This window comes from Chionomys nivalis, chromosome 4, assembly GCF_950005125.1.
Source record: "Chionomys nivalis chromosome 4, mChiNiv1.1, whole genome shotgun sequence".
NCBI classification, from domain to species: domain Eukaryota; kingdom Metazoa; phylum Chordata; class Mammalia; order Rodentia; family Cricetidae; genus Chionomys; species Chionomys nivalis.
In genome coordinates, this window is record NC_080089.1 from 53877261 (window position 1) to 53895172 (window position 17912).

The 17912-nt window shown below is 49.0% G+C and overlaps 1 protein-coding gene across 1 annotated transcript; it reads right to left on the minus strand.

Annotated features, from left to right (window-relative positions):
* Window positions 1-5337: 5337 nt before the first annotated feature.
* Window positions 5338-16166, minus strand: Chrna3 (cholinergic receptor nicotinic alpha 3 subunit). The gene is made up of 6 exons (XM_057767469.1): window positions 16001-16166; window positions 13966-14105; window positions 13816-13860; window positions 12969-13078; window positions 8035-9046; window positions 5338-5535 (listed from the first exon to the last, which is right to left on the minus strand). The coding sequence occupies exons 1-6, from the start codon at window positions 16056-16058 to the stop codon at window positions 5407-5409; spliced, it is 1494 nt and encodes a 497-aa protein (XP_057623452.1). The 5' UTR covers window positions 16059-16166; the 3' UTR covers window positions 5338-5406.
* Between the last annotated feature and the right edge of the window lie 1746 nt (window positions 16167-17912).

Sequence of the window (17912 nt, forward strand, 5' to 3'; positions counted from 1 at the left end):
CCATGGCTGGCCCCTTCTTTTCTTACTCCTTGATCTCTTTTGCTCATTCTTCTCTCCTCCCAGATTTCTCCTCCTATTTCTTCTCTCTGCCTGCCAGCCCAACCTGTCCTTGCTCCTGCCTCGCTATTGGCCATTCAGCTCTTTATTAGACCATCAGGTGTTTTAGACAGGCAAAGAGTCACGGCTTCACAGAGTTAAACAAATCAACATAAAAGAATGCAACACAGCTGTGCATCATTAAATAAATGTTCCACAGCATAAACAAATATAACACATCTTAAAATAATATTCCACAACATGCCGGATGCTTTAGTTATAATCTAGTTTTAGCCTACTACCAGGTACGTCATCAGTCAGGACAGTATACTGTATCATGGATAAAGCAGTTAAACTTCATCCCAAAGGCCCAACTCACCTGTCTCCCAAAACCTTGCATTTGATTTCAAACTCTTAGCTGTTAAGTTAGCAAAATCCTCATTTATTGCTAATATATTCACTGCTTAAACTCAAGTAAGCATTCTCTGGAGGATGGACCCTGTAGAGTTTGCATTTTCTAATTATGTTAGAGTAAGTGAAGGTCTGTGCTCTAGATAAATGTCCCTCACAACCCATCTGTTGAAAGCTTGGACGCTTTGATGTAGGTGCTTTTGGGAGGCAGTGGAACCTTTAGGAGTAGGCCCTAGCAGAAGGAAGTTGGGTCCCTAGTGGTGTGCCCTTGAGGATTTTGAGACTCTAGCCCTTCCTTTTGTTTCTTAGCCACCACGAGGTAGACAACTTTGCTCCATTGTGTCCCTAACATTATATCTGTTTTGCCACTGACTTCAAAGCGGTGGGCCCTCCAACCATGGCCTCTGAAACCATGAACTACAACAAACTTTTCTCTTGGTTAAGTTGGTTATCTCGAGTATTTTCCCATAATAACAGAGAGCTAATAGGTTATGAGTTCCCCAAAGTGGAATCTGTTGTGTGACCTTTCTAGTCCCCTAGGTAAAAGGGTAGGAATAGAACAAAGAAATAGTTCTGCCTGAATCCAGCTTGGAGAACCAGTGAGTTCACTGTGGCTACTTACAGGAATATGGGGTAGGGGTTTCTTCCAGGACCATGGGTGACTTGGGAAGCTACATCATGGAAAGCCCACCCTAGCCTGGGTAACCTGTGCAACTTGCAGGACACAGTACCGGGAAGTTTCCTCTTCTCAGGCCGTTGTTTCTGTTTTTATAAACTCAGGAATGAACCTTGGGAGTCCACTAGTCTCTTGTGAGTTTCATGAATCTGCTGAGCTTCCCTCTTCCCTCCAGGAGGGAATGTTTCAATTTGAATGAAACTGAAGCCACACAACAGGGTAGCTATTGTGATTGAGCTACTCTGGAGCCTTTAAAATCGGTTTGTAGAAGGAATCTGGAAAAGTCTGAAGAAGCAAGCTAGAGAAAGCCTAGGATGTGTCCCCATGGGTTAATAGGATCTTCTGTAAGGACTAAGGCCAGACATCCCAGGCTGTTCCTATGCTCTGGCCACCGTCTAGAGCCTGAGGGTAAGACCCTGTTCCTGAAGTACCACACACTTGAGTCACAGGACATGGGAAAATGAAGCCGGTGCTGACTTGGAAGCTTCATCCCTGCTGACTGGCTTTCGTGGTGCTAGGAGGTGCTAAACACGCGACGGGGAGCAAAGTCGTCTTCAGTCTTGGCTGGCTGTGAGCCTAATGAGCTACAATAATGAGTGTTTGGCCAGACATGCCCTCTGGCACGATAATACGCGAACATCATAGGAATAGCCAGCCACTTTTGATTGAATTTAAATCCTGTTCTATGAGATAGAACCTACACCTGGCACTATCAGCAGACCAAAAACCATGGCTACACAGGTCATAGGGAGGTCATAGGCTCTAGGGGAGCACCTATTACTGTTACTCTGATAAATGGACATAATATTAAGCTGACATCTAGCGATTTACCGTTACACCCATTGATGATGCATCCTCAGCTCTCATCTGAGAAGCCTCCATGCACAGTAGATGGTGGTTAACATTTGGACATAGTGTAGGGAATGAGAGGCTGCAGGCTGCTCAGGCCCCAGAGAGCCCAAGGCTCAGGGATCACTTTGGAAGAGGGGCTAGGAGTGTGAGATCCAGAGGCAGCAGATGACTACGAGGAACGTGGCTCATAGCATTTGTGCCAGCACGCACAAGACCCGTGTAAGCCCCAGACAGATCAGCTCTTACCATGAAGAGGAGTGATGGGCGTGAAATCCCTCCCACTCCCGTATGAGTTGCTGTTGGCAGCTGTTAGCTGCTGGCAGAGAGTCATATTTCTTGAAGAGTGTAGCCCCTGTGAAGCTGACCATACTCCAGTGGGAGGCCACATCTCCAAGACAGTTTGGGCAACACAAATTGGTCTTGATAGATGTATTTATTATTATTATTATTTTTAAAAGGACACCAAGTTGAATAGGTCAGGAAGGGAGGGTGGATCTGGGAAGAAGTAGAGGAGGGGTGGATGTGACGAAAATGTGCTTGAAATTCTCCAAGAATGAATAAAATTATATTTCAAAAGTAAAGCCAAGTACTTGGCACCAGGATAATAGAATACCTTGAAGGCACCTCAAGAACTGGTCAGACTGCTTCCTCATAGGATTCAGACATTTTTCTTAAAGAGACCCCAGGCAGCCTCCTTCCATGGGGCCACTTGGCAAATGTTACCCCCAAACGCCTTCCTCATATCCAGACACACAGATGACTGCAGTTGAAGGTCACGTGGACCCTGTACGGCATGTGCTGGTGGCAGGCCTTGGCGTCATCCACATCATGCTAGTTTACCAGCCATTCAAAATGCAAGAGTTCTGGAGTCATGGAGGTTTCCACAAAGATCTCAGAAGTTGGCCTGGGATGCTTAGCGCTGTGTGGCGGAGCAGGAGTCTCTCCAGCTGGCAACGTGTTGGAAACAGGAGACTAAAGCCGAACCCATAATGGAAACCCCAGCAAGAGGTGACAGCCACCAAGGGATGCTTCATGAGGTGAGTACAGCCAGTCACAGAGTGCGGGCGTGTGGGCAGAGTGCGGGTGCGTGGGCTGCAGTCAGCCGGTCTGTAGGAGCAGGACCGCTGAGCCCTTGGGATTTCACACGCTGCCGCTGTCTGCACCAGACGCCTGATGTGCAGACGTAGGGTTTGATGTTTGCCCTGCTTCGTTTGAATCTGGCGCTGATCTGACCCTTTCTACACATGTCTCCTTTGTGGGACATTAATGTTTACCTTGTGTCTTTGTACCCCGAACATGAATAATCTTGTTACTTTTTACAGCTTCTCAGCTGGGTTTGCCCTGAGTCTCTAAGCATCCTTTGGGCACGGGCTTGTGAATGGCTCTGAAGCAGTTAAGACTTGGGGAACTCTTGCAGAAACTGATTATGAAATGGACATAAGCCTGTATGTAGGGGCAGGGGCAGAATGTCACACTCTGAATAAGTGCCAAAGACCAGCATACTAAAGGCTCGATCACCAGTCTGTTGGTGCTTGGAGGAGGAGGTGGAACCTTCAGGAGGGTGGGAGTTCAGTTGTTGGGAATGTATCCTTCATGGAAAGCACAAAGCCCAGCTTCTTCCCCATTCGCTTTGCTTCCAGGCTGCCTTTAGGGGATTGTCATTGATGAACTGTATCATCTCCACCATGATGTATTGTCTAATCATAAACAGCCAAGTGTCTGTGCACTGAAACCATAAGCCCAAATAAACTGTTTCCTTTTTTTTTTTTTAAAGACAGGGTTTGTCTGTGTAGTCCTAGTTGTCCTGGAACTCACTCTATAGACAAGGCTGGCCTCGAACTCACAGAGATCCACCTGCCTCTGCCCCCGCCCCCAGTGCTAGGATTAAAGGAGTGTACCACCACCACCCAGCTATGTTTCCACCCTTTAAGTTGATTATCTCAGGCATTTTGTTATTGTGAGGGTATGGTATTAAAATTTGGTTTGAAGTAAATCTCTTGTTAGCTACCCTAGTTTGTATAGATTGATCATCTCTTATATTTCCATTACTGTTAAGATATTTTTAAGCCAACAAATTTTATAGAACTCTTCCTTTTGACTTATTGAAATACGAGCCACAGAGAATTGAAATTGTCAGGTTTTATTTTGCATAGAGAAAAAACACAGCTAGTGAGAATACTCCAATGGTCTCTGTTTCTTATTGTTCCCAGTTGTGGTTCCGAGTCAGAAGTGTTAATACGAGAAACTTAGTTTGTGCAGATCAGTTCCTTAAGCAGAACCAATTCTGATGATACCCTTCTACTTCTGGGCATCCCCACTGCTAAGGTGGGAGGTTTGCTCTTGGCTCCAGGGGCAGAAGCCACAGGGCTGCTGAGTCCCCGGCCACAACTCTGAACCCAAAACCTTGTGCTAAGTGGTGAGACCCTGCTCTGATAGCTCCTCCTGTGGTCTGGATGGTTCCTTACAGCTCACATGTGAAATTCTCATGCAATGCTCTCTGGGAGGCTCTTAGTTCTGGGGTCCTGCCCCCATGAGTGGGCTTAGTGCTCTTGTAAAAGACTCCAGGAAATCCAGTCCTTTTATCCGCTTGGAGACACACTGGAAGGTACGTTTTATGAGGAAGGTTCCTCCCGAGACAGTCTTCCTGGAGCCTTGGTCTTAGACTTCTAAGGCTCCTAAACTATGAGAACAAATCTTTGTGTCTAAGTTGTCCAGTTTGTGGGATTTGTGTTGTTTTGAGATAGCATTTTGCTATGCAACCCTTGCTAGTTGGGAACTCACTATCTAGATCAGGCTGGCCTCAAAACTCAAATCTCACAGAGATCCACCTGCCTCTGTCTCCGCCTCCTGAGTGCTGAGATTGAAGTCGTGCAGGGCTCTATAGGTGCTCTCCTAAATTAGCAACTTGAATAGACAAGGGTGGCCTATTAGCAAATGAGGGTGAGAGCGGGTGTGGTCCTCAGGGTGCAATACTGTGCAGTTTAACAGCAACACAAACACGGAAATGGAAGAGCAGCCCTTGGGCTTGGAGAGACAGTAAGAAACAGGAATCAGTGTGGGCACTGCTGAAATAGCCTACAATTTCAAGGAGACCATGGGCTAAAGAAATGCGGAAATCTATAGAGATACTGAGTTAGTGGGTTTAATATTTGTGAACGGGAAGATTTTCTATCTAGCTAATTTTCAACCACAAGAAAAGGAGTCTTTTACCATGTTCTACCAGCAAGGCTAGTTAAGTGTTCATTTATCCATAGTAAATAACTAGACATTTCTCTTCTACATTGTTTTTTCGTTTTGCCAAAAATCAAGATGAGTTGAGTAACTAACCCTTGAGACAGCAAACCCAAAACTGGTGACTGGGTAAAGTGTGGTGCTATGGAGACGGTGCCCCGCATCAGCACCCGCGAGCCTCGGGGAACACCAGTCATGATTTATGTGTCATCTCTGGCCATCAAGGGCTGTAGAAATAATCCTGCTGTTCCTAATATGCACACCAGGATGAAAACCCAGAGAAAGATACGGTCAATCACCATGGCAACATACTTCCAATCATCTTGAATCTGAAAAACAAAAATCGATGAAAGAAAACAACATGAGGAGAGGCCATTTTCAGTATTAAATCCTGTTATGGTAGAGAAACCATTTGATGTCATAGACGGGGACTCTTACGGATGTGATCCGAGGAAATCTATGGTGATGATTAATGATTGTCAACTTGGCAGGTTCAGGAAACCCTGGGAGACAAGCCACCAAGCATGCTCGTGAAGGATTATCTAAATTAGGTTAGCCTCTGGGGGTGACTTTGAGGGACTGCCTGGACTGCTAACGGTGGAAAGGCCCACCTCAACTGTGGGTGGCACCACTCTGTGTGCTCGGGCCCTAGACTGAGTAAAGATGAGAGTCAGTGGAGCTGTGGCATTCATCTCTCTGCTTCCTGACTGTGGGCGCAGCCTGGCAGCTCCTGCCGCCATGCCTTCTCCACACGATGGACCTTCTTCCCCGCAGCCGTGAGTCTGAACAGACATCCCCAAGCTGCTTCTTCCAGGCAGATGGTCACAGCAGTTAAAGAAGTACTGGTACAGTGAACAATCTCTAATGTTGTGTTTGGAGAAACAGGTGTAAAGTATGGGCATGTTAGCTCTGTTTCAAATGAGAATTTTTGTTTGAGGAAAGCAAGGTATAGTCTTCATGTCTAAACAGTTTAGGTTGGCCTCAAATTATTGATCATCCTGTCACAGCCTCCTGAGGGCTGTGATTACAGGTATGTACCACCACTCAGAAGTGTGTATATGTATATATGTACATACATGCGTATATACACATCTATCTCTTATTTTTTCTGATTGAATTCCATGATTAAAGCTTGCGTGCCTCTATGGGAGGATCTGGAGTCTGTTAGGACGGCGACTACACTCCAACATCATCTGACATTGTTTCAAAGTACTCATTCATGTCTGGTTTGGGATACTAATTTCTGTTTAACATCTGTTTCAAAGTGGAGTAAGCATGACGGATGAGTCTGACATTTTTCTTTCTCAGCATTCCCCTTCAAAATTGCCCACCTGACCAAATGTCATCCTCATTTGTAAGGCCAAACGGGATAAACAGCAGACGTAATGGCTGACAATGGAGTGAAAGGCGGGAGAAAGAGCAAGAATAATTATATATAATGAGCTTCCATTTAGGCTTGACACAGGAAGGAGAATCTACGGTAATTAAACTCCGAGACAATTTGGAAAGCAAAGAAACCGCAACTGGGTTGAGAGAGAGTCCATGATCTTGAAGCAATAATCACATAATGAAGAAGCAGCATGTAATTTTATAATTCAGTTAAACACCCTGAAATGGGGCTGGGAGATGTGAGTTTTATTTCCCCTTTCTGAGCTTGAGTAAATGTGTTCTTTTCATGGCACCCTGAAAGTCACAGTCATGGTAAACTTAGACTCCTAATGCCTTGTTTGACATGTTACTCTGTGGGAATATCCAAGACTTGTCTGTAAGCACTTCAAGTTCGCAGCCCGAGTCTTACCCGCCCCTCTACAGGATACACAGCATCACTCCCGCCACTCCCGTGACTCTGCGAGGCAGCAGGTAGGAAACAGCTGGAGACAAATTGTTTCTACTCCAGCTCTGCGCCTTTCTAGGCATAAGGATCTGAGTAAGGGGATGGAGAGATGGTTCCGCAGTTAAGAGCACTGGCTGCTCTTCCAGAGATCCTGGTTTCAATTCCCAGCACCCCCATGGCAGCTCACAACTGTCTGTAACTATAGTTCCAGGGCATCCAGCACCCTCACACATATCTACATGCAGGCAAAACACCATTGTACATAAATAAATAAATAAATAAGCAAACAAACAAATAAACAAACAAATAAATCTTTAAAAAACTCTGAGTAAACTTCATCTCCTTCATCTCAATGTCCTCATCCGAAAAATGGGGATAAAGATAGTGCAATCTCAGGGTTGCTTCTGCAGACTCCTTAGTGAATACTTTTACTATCGATGCTGACTTAAGAAGTGGCCCTTATCCCTGGATAAATCTGAGACTGGATACAGTGGACAACACAGGCCTGGAGTCCCACTACTGGGGGGAGCTTAGACAGTGCGATCGTGAGTTCAAGGTCAGCCTGGACTACAAGTGAGATAACTAACGTCCCCAAGGACGTCCAACTGGCCTGAACGTGAGCTGCTGACTCAAGAGCCTAATTTCTTTATGAAAAATAAATTGCTCAGAAGAATAAATTTAAAAAAATTAAATAATTTCTCTGTGTGTGTGTCCATACATATGTGTGTGTGTGGCTCTGTGAGTGTGTCCCCATGCACATGTGTGTGTGGTTATCTGAGGAGGTCAAAGCAGGGTGTTGGATTACCTGGAATGAGAGTTACGGGCATTGGGGGTCATCCGATGTGGGTGCTAGGAACCAAGTTTGTATCCTCCCCAAGAGCAGCAAGCGCTTCTAACTTCTAGGCCATCTCGCCAGCCCCCAAGTGTCTAATTTCCTAACCTCTGTCCCATGCATAGCTGCACAAGGAAGCCGTAATAAAAACCACATATTTACCTCTTTGGCTACATTCTGAGCTTTCATGTTTTCAGCAATATACTTCACACTTTGGATGGCCTCTTTCATTTCTGGCGACAGAGCAGAGAGGGACAACACGGCATCGACAGACTCAGAACTGGAGCTTCTCGTGAGATTAGCATTGAAATTTGAGATCTTCACCCTCCGGTGGTGGCAGTAGCTGCATGCCCCGTCTTGGCATGGGTAGCCTTCCTTGCAGCTTTTGGAGTCTGCGCGGCTAAAGCAGTTCAGGTTTGAGAGCTCAGCACTGTAGTAGGCCCTTGGCTTCTGAGCATCTCCCTCGCCGCTGCTTGGCCGCGTCATGAACATGACCCTGGGGAGCAGGTTTAGGAACACGGCCTTGACCCACGTGGGCATCGTGTGGGTGGTCGGAGTCCTGTAGTGCACGTTGAGCACGAAGACCGTGATGACGATGGACAAGGTGACAAAGATCATCGTGAAGAGGAGGTACTCCCCCATCAGGGGGATGACCAACGAGGTGGAAGGGATGGTCTCGGTGATCACTAGGAGGAAGACGGTCAGGGAGAGGAGCACGGAGATGCAGAGCGTCACCTTCTCGCCACAGTCGGAGGGCAGGTAGAAGACGAGCACCGTGAGGAAGGAGATGAGCAGGCAGGGGATAATGAGGTTGATGGTGTAAAACAGCGGCAGGCGGCGGATGTACAGCGAGTAGGTGATGTCTTGGTAGATCTCCTCGCAGCAGTTGTACTTGATCTCATGTTTGTAGCCCGGGGCTTTGATGATGGCCCACTCGCCGCTTTCCCAGTAGTCCTTGAGGTTCATGGAGGAGCCGATGAGGACCAGGTCGACCTTTGCCTTGTCATAGGACCAGGTGCCGAACTTCATGGTGCAGTTTTGGTAGTCAAATGGGAAGTAGGTCACATCGATTTTGCATGAGCTCTTAAAGATGGCTGGAGGGATCCAAGTCACTTCTCCCGTGTACTTGAGTAGAGCTTTGGTCTTATCGCCAACCTGGAAATCCCCGTCAGCGCTATGAAGACACAGTGAGGCACACAACTCATCATCACCACTATATGGCCACTCAGCCTGGCTTCCCACGTGGTTACCAGGACAATAACAAGTAATGACTTGTAAACAGTGGATGTGAGAGCTCAAAGGACCATAAGAGGTTACTGGGTCAATTGCCCCATTCTCCAGAGGAGATACTGAGGCCTAGGCTTCCCCCAGCACATGCTCTGCCCACTGGTTATCCATTCCCCACCCTCTCCTAACACATGGCTTGCCACTCTTGTCACCCCCAATCCAACTTCTCCCAGTACATCGTCACCACCTCCGGGACCCCCCATCACACACTCTTCCCAGTACATCGTCACCACCTCCGGGACCCCCCATCACACACTCTTCCCAGTACATCGTCACCACCTCCGGGACCCCCCATCACACACTCTTCCCAGTACATCGTCACCACCTCCGGGACCCCCCATCACACACTCTTCCCAGTACATCGTCACCACCTCCGGGACCCCCCATCACACACTCTTCCCAGTACATCGTCACCACCTCCGGGACCCCCCATCACACACTCTTCCCAGTACATCGTCACCACCTCCGGGACCCCCAGCGCCAGGGTTCTAAGAGAGCTGCACAGAACCTAGATAACTCAGGGGCCTCCTGAGCAAGGATCAACAAATGTCAGAGAAGTAAGTAATCTACTTCAAAGTTCAGGGCCAAGTCCAGGCATTGGCAAACTATGACCACAAATCTGCCTGTGCTAGCTAGTTTTATGTCAACTTGACATCAGAGAGGAGGGAGCCTCGCTGAGAAAATGTCTCCATAAGATCAGGCTATAAGCAAGCCTGCAGAGTATTTTCTTAGTGATTGACGAGGGAGGGCCCAGGCCATGGTGGGTGGGGCCACCCCTGGACTGGTAATCCTGGCTTCTCTAGGAAAACAGACTGAGCAAGCCCTGGGAAGCGGTCAAGTAAGTGGCACTTCTCTGCATCAGCTCCTGACTCCAGGTTCCCACCACGAATGAGCTCCGATCCTCACCGCTGTTGATGATGGTGTTTGATCATAGCAATAGTAGTAACTCTGAGACACTGCCCTTCCATATTTCCACCGGTTTTCTTTTCTGTTTGTGTGTGTTTGTGTTACGCATGAAGCATATGTCTATTTGTGCGTATGTGGTCACATGTGTGGGGGTGCCCATGTATGCAGTGCATGTAGAGGCCTGAAAGCAATGTCAGGAATTATCCTTGATTGTTCTTTCATCCTTATTCACCGAGGCAGGGTCTCTCAATCAAACCCAGAGCTTACCAAGGGTTGCTCAATCAAACCCAGAAAGACGATGAGGCTGACAATGAGGATGAGGCTGGTCTCCTGGTCATCTTACTCTGGAGAGCCTGACTCTGCCTTCCATGATTGCCACACCTAACATGGCATTTCCATGGGTTCTGGTCCTCATGATTGTGTGGCAAGTGCTTTAACCACTGGACCATCTTCCCAGCCACCATCCCCACAAATTTCTACTGGAACAAAGTCATTGCCATTTGTTGTCTCTTGAGTGACTTCTTTGAGCTACAAGGGCAGAGCTGACTAGTTGTCACAGAGACTAGATCAGCTCAAACTCTAAAACATTTTAGTACTTGGTCTTTCCCGGGAGCTGGAGGCCTCTGCTCTCGCCCTATCATTTCATCACTGAAGAGAACACTGAAGGTCAAAGGGCAAGAGCATCTGTGGGCAGAGGCTTGGCTACTCAGAGCTTCAGTCCCCAAGGGAGGCATCACCAATATGTGTAAGTACCCGATGGACAAGTCTCAGAGAAAGGCCAGCCCTGACCCAACTACTCATTCCTGTCATTGCTGGGGTTCCTGGTCACTTGCCACTGCCATAGAAACCCCTTGTTGTGTCTGTCCACACCAGAAGGCCTGTTTAATGTGCAGGTTGGGATCAAACACGTCTCTGTCACCAGCAGTCACAGAAGATGAAGCAGAATCCAAAATCTGGCACAGCTTTGGCCATATGGTACACTTGTATTTATTGGCCAAGTGAATGGCCAAAAACTGAATTGAAAATCTCTACCCCTCACACACACATAGAAGTTCAAGGAATGGGGGAGGGTGGCAGAAGAGACAATGGCCGCGAGAAGGGTCCGAGCTGTGTTTCTGCCTGACCACGTGAGTCGGTTAAAATGAGAAAAGATGTTAGCATAAAGGACCAGCAAAGATCCTCACACACTAGAGAAGATTATGTGTGGAAATGGGGCAAGGGTGGGAAAAACCTCCCAACAGCAGAAACTCGGGAAAAACTAAGATTCCTTCAGAAAAATGGGGCACCTCGGATAGCAGAACGAGCCCACTGTTCATGCCTTCAGTGGGGGTTTCAGTGTCCCGAGAGCATCAGCACACAAGAGCACAGAGCCGGAGAACCATGAGAACTGCAGGCCAGAGGGAGAGCCGCTGGCTGGAGGCGGCCCGGGGAGGGGGAAATGGGGTTCCAGCACCCTAGGAGTTAATCTTAGGGTCAGAAACAAAGAAGAAATACCTGCCCATCAAAGACAAGGATCATATGTGGAAGTATGGTATACGCACCCTAGAATCCCAGCACATGGGACACCAAGGCAGGAGAATCATGAGTTTGAAGCCAACCTGGGCTACACGGTGAGAACCTGTCTAAAAAGAAGACCTGATTCAATATTGAAATTTGTATTTGAGAATTAAAAAAAAATGGCAGAGGGCTGATAATATGGTTCAACTGGTAAAGGTGCCATCAAGTCTGATGGCCTGGGATCTGTTCTCAGACCGCTGACCTAAATAATGAAACCTGGGAACTGACCCTTGCAATTGTCCTCTGATCTGCACATAGGCTCACCCTCTCTCTCTCTTCCTTTCCCCCTCCCTCCCTCTCTCCCTCTCTCCCTCTCTCCCTCTCTCCCTCTCTCCCTCTCTCCCTCTCTCCCTCTCTCCCTCTCTCCCTCTCTCCCTCTCTCCCTCTCTCCCTCTCTTCCTCCCTCCCTCCCTCCCTCCCTCCCTCGCTTCCTCCTTCCATCTTTACCTCCTTCCACCCCTAACACAAATAAATAAACATAAAAAAATCAAACTTTACAGTGAAAACGCACAGAGGGACGTGGAGAAATGAGCCAAGGCTGGGGCCAGTTTGCGGGGCTCTCAGAACTCTCAACACCCCCTCCCCCCAAACTCCTTCAGAACCACACAGAAGAAGTTGCCCGTGGCAGATACTGGGATGAATTGAGGCAGGTAAAAATCCTTTGTGTAGCCACGCTAGAGAACAAGCCACTTGTAGAGAAGACAATTATACATACTAACTTTAGAAAAGATTCTGAAAAACAAAAAAGAAAATAGTCTAACCTTGGAGCAGCTGTGTGCTTAGTGGCTCCTCAGTGGCTAGCTGGTTGTTAGCTCGGGAACCTAGGACAATCTATGAGTCTTGGCCAGCCCTTCTCTCCTCCCACGAGTATCCTCTCTTAAAGAGGGCGAGCTAGTAATGGTGCCACATGCAAGTCCCTCCCCTGCCGTCCCAGATCCCCCCCCCCATAGACTGGGCTCTCCCTGATCCTCCAGCCTTCTACCCCACAGTGCAGCTATCCATGACACATTCTCCTGCCTCCCTGGACCTTCCTGCGGCTGTTCCCCTGTTCCAGATCCCATGTAACCTTCAAGGCTCACTTTAATGACATTTCCTCCCAGCAGCTTCCCTGGTGACCTTTCCCCTCCTCCAGCCACACATCATTCTCTTAGGAATCACTCAGCATCCTGCCACTCTGTGGCTCGCTGGCATCTATGGTACGCAGTACACAACGGTTGCCCAGAGCCTGCAGAGGGAACAGTAAACAGATCCCTCTTGGAAAGGCCAAGGAAGGCCAGCCATTGAGTGGCTGGAGGACACAGAGCCCAGTTTGCCCGGACCAGAGTGTGGGACAGCCAGCTCCTTACTTGTTATAAAGCACAATGTCTGGTTTCCAGATCTTCTCCGCGGGGACGCGTATGAACTCCACCCCTTGGTAGTCAGAGGGCTTCCATTTCAGCTTGTAGTCATTCCAGATCTGGTGGAAGGAGGCAGGGAGATAGAAGGTAGTGGAAGGACCAGCCAGGCTTCCTCCTGACAGTGCATCATGGCCATCACAGTGACGGGCTGGCCACCTCTGCTTTGGGTCACTGAGCCATTTCCCTGCGGCAAAGTATGTTGGACCAAGGGAGCAACTTGGGGTTAGCAGGGCAGACAGCATGGGCTAAGTCTGAAGGTTGCCCCTGCCCTAGGAAGTCAGACCTCACGGCTACGGGAGTTCAACCTTGTCAACCAATCAGGAGCCATTCATCAGTGCCTTCTCTGAATACGTTAACCAAGGTTCAGCCTTCGGGACTTCTGACAGCTCTCTACATTAAACTCCTATTCTTTACATACCTTGAGCTCACTCTCCAGTCCAGGCATAGGGCCAGGAGGTGGAGGCAAGAGGGTTCTGAGTTCAAGGCCAGTTTAAGCTGTACAGGAAGTTCCAGGCCATTCTGGGCTACAATGTCTCAAATGGGACAAGAGGGGGTTGCTCCGTTAATAAAGCAATGATTGTGTAAGTGTGACAATTGGACCCCCAGCACCCACACAACCTTCCCATCTCACAATCCCAGGGGGTGGAGAAGGAATTCTCAGGGTAACCTGGCTCCTTAGACCAGCAGAATCATCGAGCTCCAGGTTCAGCAAGAGGACAGCCCCTTTTGTTTTCCATCAGCAAATAAAGCAATTACCACCAGGGGGCAGCAGTACACAGAATCTGCGCGCACGTACTTGCTTCAGCCACAGGTTGGTCTCCATGATCTGATTTACTTCATCCTAGAAAGTGAGATTGAAGTTGACAGGTGAATGATAGAAATAAGGCTGACTCCAGGCAGGCTCCGGAGATCCCCCACGGCCACATCTGGTGGCTCCAGCACTTACCACCTTCACTAGCTGAGACATGGACACCTCAAACTGGATGACAACGGGATGGGACACATTCGCCACAGGCCGAATGATGGCGTTGTAATCTTCGAACAGGTACTGGAACAGGCGGTGTTCTGCTTCCGAGGCACTGGCCACTGAGGGAGGCATTCCTGTCAGTTCCTGGGGAAATGGCTGCTTACCTCTCTCGGCAAAGACATTCTGCCTACAGATTCCCATCTGCCAGGGCACTGTGCAAACCCGGGCTTCCAGGTTAATGATGCTTTCTAGTTACAAACTGGGAAACTGGGGCTCAGGAGGGACAAGAATTCTACCAGGTTCACACACATTCAGGGGCTTAGAAGCCCTGCAAACGTGAGAATCTGTGTAAGCTTAGGCTAGTAACTTAAACTCTCTGAACCTTGTTTTGTTTTTTTTTTTCTTTGAATCTACCAAAATAAAGAGTATGCATGAGTGCACCTCAAGAACGGGGGTAAAGTGCTTGGTTTAGGGACCTGTGGCAGGCGCTCAAGAACTGCTAGCTTGGTGGGACTCTCTTCAGATAGCCACACTTGTGTGTGTTATTGCCATTTTCTTAGCTTTTTCTCTCCCTCTCCTCCTCTCTCTTAAATTTAAGCAAAGATTACCTTTTTTCTTCTTTATTTTTTTAAATTACATTACAGGAGAGGGGTGCATGTGTGTGGGGTTCAGAGGGCACCCTTTAAAACTCAGCTCTCTCCTTCCACCATGAGGGTCCTGGGAATCAAACTCAGGACATCAGGCAGGGTGGCGAGTGTCTTTACCAGCCGAACCAGATATTTTTTCTTAGTAAGACTCTAACCTTTCTTTACATAAGTCACCCAAGTGTGCTTTCTATAATAATAATAACAACAATAATAACAATAATACCAATAACAATAATGAAAGAACTATTAGAGGCTCAAACCTTTATTGCTACTCCAAGGGAGGTACCCCTGCTTCCCAAGTTGAAAGATGACTCGCCCAACCCTTGGGCAGGGGCGGGGCCACTTAGGGTCTCCTTAGGCCAGACTTGCTTCCCACTATGTGGAAGACTGCAGCCCCTTCCGCCATCCTCCCACAATCTGCAGGGGTTTGGTTATGAATGTCTTAGGAGCCAAGGTGCCCATGGGTGCTGTCTTCACATCCTCACTCCAACTCCTTACCTCGGAGGCTCCTGGGCACCCTTTTTGTTCACAAGCCCACCCCCAACTAAGTGAGACATCTTGGCTCAAGCTGTCAGCTGCTTCCTACTTATAGTACTGGGGGGTCAGTCGAGGGACAGTCTTTTGGGGGAAGTATAACCCACGTTCTTCAGGCCATGATTTGGGTGGGTCACTCACAGAAGTGCAGACCGTAATGATGCAAGCTTCCCCCTCCCCACATAAATTGCAGGCCCTACCCGCCTTCAGGGGACATTGTAACTGCATTTCTGCCTCATCCACCTAGGGTCTCTGGAAGGGCTTCCTCCTAACAGGATCCTCTAGAGCCTCTGCGATGGCCTGGGAGGAATAATCACGTCGAAGATGTCTAGGCAACGCGGTCATTGTGCAGAGACGAACGACCAGAACCAGAGCCTTGGTCCAGCTCCAGCTCCAAACAAGTCTCTTCTTTGGCACAGTTTTTCCCACGGTCCACAAACCCAAACGATGAGCAAGAGGCAGTTATTGGAAGCGGGGCTGCGGGTCCCTGCAGCAGGGCGACGTTTGGGACGTTCGGGACCGTGACTCAAACCTCTAACTCCGGCTCAGACCTAGAGGGCTGGCTCTGGGCTCGCCACGCGCCTCCTCTAACTGAGAGGCTTGGGAACAAAGGAAGTACCCAAGGGGCTCAGCGAGGTAGGGACTGAGATGCTCGTGCACTGTCAGAAGCTTGGGACCACGCTGAGACCCAAGGCAGATGGGCGCCTAGACTTCTAAGGGGCTGGTGGCCGAAGCGGTGTGGGGAAAGCCGAGGCCAGGGTTGCAGCTTCGCACAGGCAAGCCCCCGGCCCACCGCCGCCCTGGCTCCTGACCCGACCGTTCCCGGCGCGTACCTGACAGTAGCAGCAACATCAGCAATGACAGCGGCGACCAGAGCGGCACAGCGTCCATGTCTGGGGACCGCGCGGACAGGGCGGGATCCACTCGGGTGCTGACCGCCGACGCCCAGCTGTGCGGGCGCGGGGACCGCGGGGCTCCTCCCGGCTTCGGGTAGCGGAGCTCCGGTGCACCTGAGCCCCCGAAACGCACGAAGCCCGGGCAGCTAAACACTGCGAGCTACCGCGGGGCGGGGAGGCCGAGGCGGGAGCTGCACCCGCCGAGGTGGGAGGGGCGTCGGGTCCCTGCCTCGCCCTGAGCAGCCCTGGATCTGGAAGCCGCTAGGCAAAGGACCAGACTGGAGCAGGCACTGTCACCGTGGCAGGATAAAGGGACCAAATCTCTGACCAGGGCTTCCCGGGCACGTGCAGCTCCGAGGACGGCTGGGGGGGGGGGGGGGGACGGACCACCACAAGGCCGTGCTGGCTCTAGCGCAACTCAAAAGAAGACTGTGGAAGTTGATGTTCTTAAAGTAACTATTTTCAGTATGATACTGGTGTGTATAATACATACACACAGCGTATAGTTAAGGGGAAATAGATGGGCTGGAGTTAAAACAATATTGGCGATGAGTTATCATGGCCGGGTGATGACATACGGGAGGTCTTATATTTTTCTCTTTATTTAGACTATGCTAGGAATGCTCCTTAATAAAACATAGAACAATGCTGGAGGTTCCTGCTCAGCAGGAGAGGGCTTGCCTAGCAAAAGCCCAGGTTTTGATCCCCCGTATAGCAAATAAATACTTTTATAAGAAAGTGAAGCATAGAGAGAGAGAATCTGGCTTTCCACCTGACCCTTGTAGACCCTCCTTTGTCTCACTGCCGCCTGCTAGCCTGGGTGTCCCAGGAATAAGCAGTGACAAGGTAGGTGCCCTGGGGTCCCTTGGCCTCTCTGGCCACCCACCAGGGATGGCTTGGAACTCGGAGGCTTCCTTGATGGTTATTAGGGACCTTGTTAGTGTGAAAGAGAGATGATGAACATACAAAAGTGTACGGATCTGTCCACTGAAAATGACTGGATTTTATGGTGTGTAAATTATACTTCAATAAAAGTTGTTTCTTTTTAAAAGATTTTTATTTACTGTGTGTGTTTGCGCATGCTCATACATGGGTGCGCGCGCGGGTAAGTGGGCGTGCATACACATGGAAGCCGAAGGACAGCTTTGTGGAGTCTGTTCTCTCCTTCCATCTTTACAGGGTTTCCAGGGACGAGATTCAGGTACCCTCGCTCACTGAGCTGTCTTACTGGCCCCAGGGAGTTCTTTTTAAAGAAGCAGCAGAAAGAAGCTAGTCTCTGAAGGTTACTCCCGGTAGGTCTCTATTCAAACAGTAAGCTAGAAGGTTCTGAACTAGAGTGATGGAGGGAAGGTTCGGGGTGCCAGGGCTAAGTGTGCAGAGCATGACACACTACAAAATAGTAGCGGAGCCTGAGACACCCTTCATTTGCCCCAGTGGCAGTGATGGTTATGCAAATATATACTTGGTTAAAATTGAAAGGATTATACACAAAGAAGTCAACTTGATGATAATTCTGAAAACAAAACTCTTTAAATATTCCCCTTCAGGGATAGTCAGGAGCACTGGCTGGCCTTCCAGAGGATCCAGGTTTGATTCCCAGCATTTATATGGTGGCTCATGTCTGTAAGTCCAGTTCCAGGGATTCCAGAGTCCCTTCCTGGCCCCCAGGGGCACCAGGCATGTGCATGGTTCACACAAATGCATGAAGACAAAACATCTTTAAAACTTCAACAATCCGATGGTGGCGCACGCCTTTAATCCCAGCACTCGGGAGGCAGAGGCAGGCGGATCTCTGTGAGTTCGAGACCAGCCTGATCTACAGAGCTAGTTCCAGGACAGGCTCCAAAAC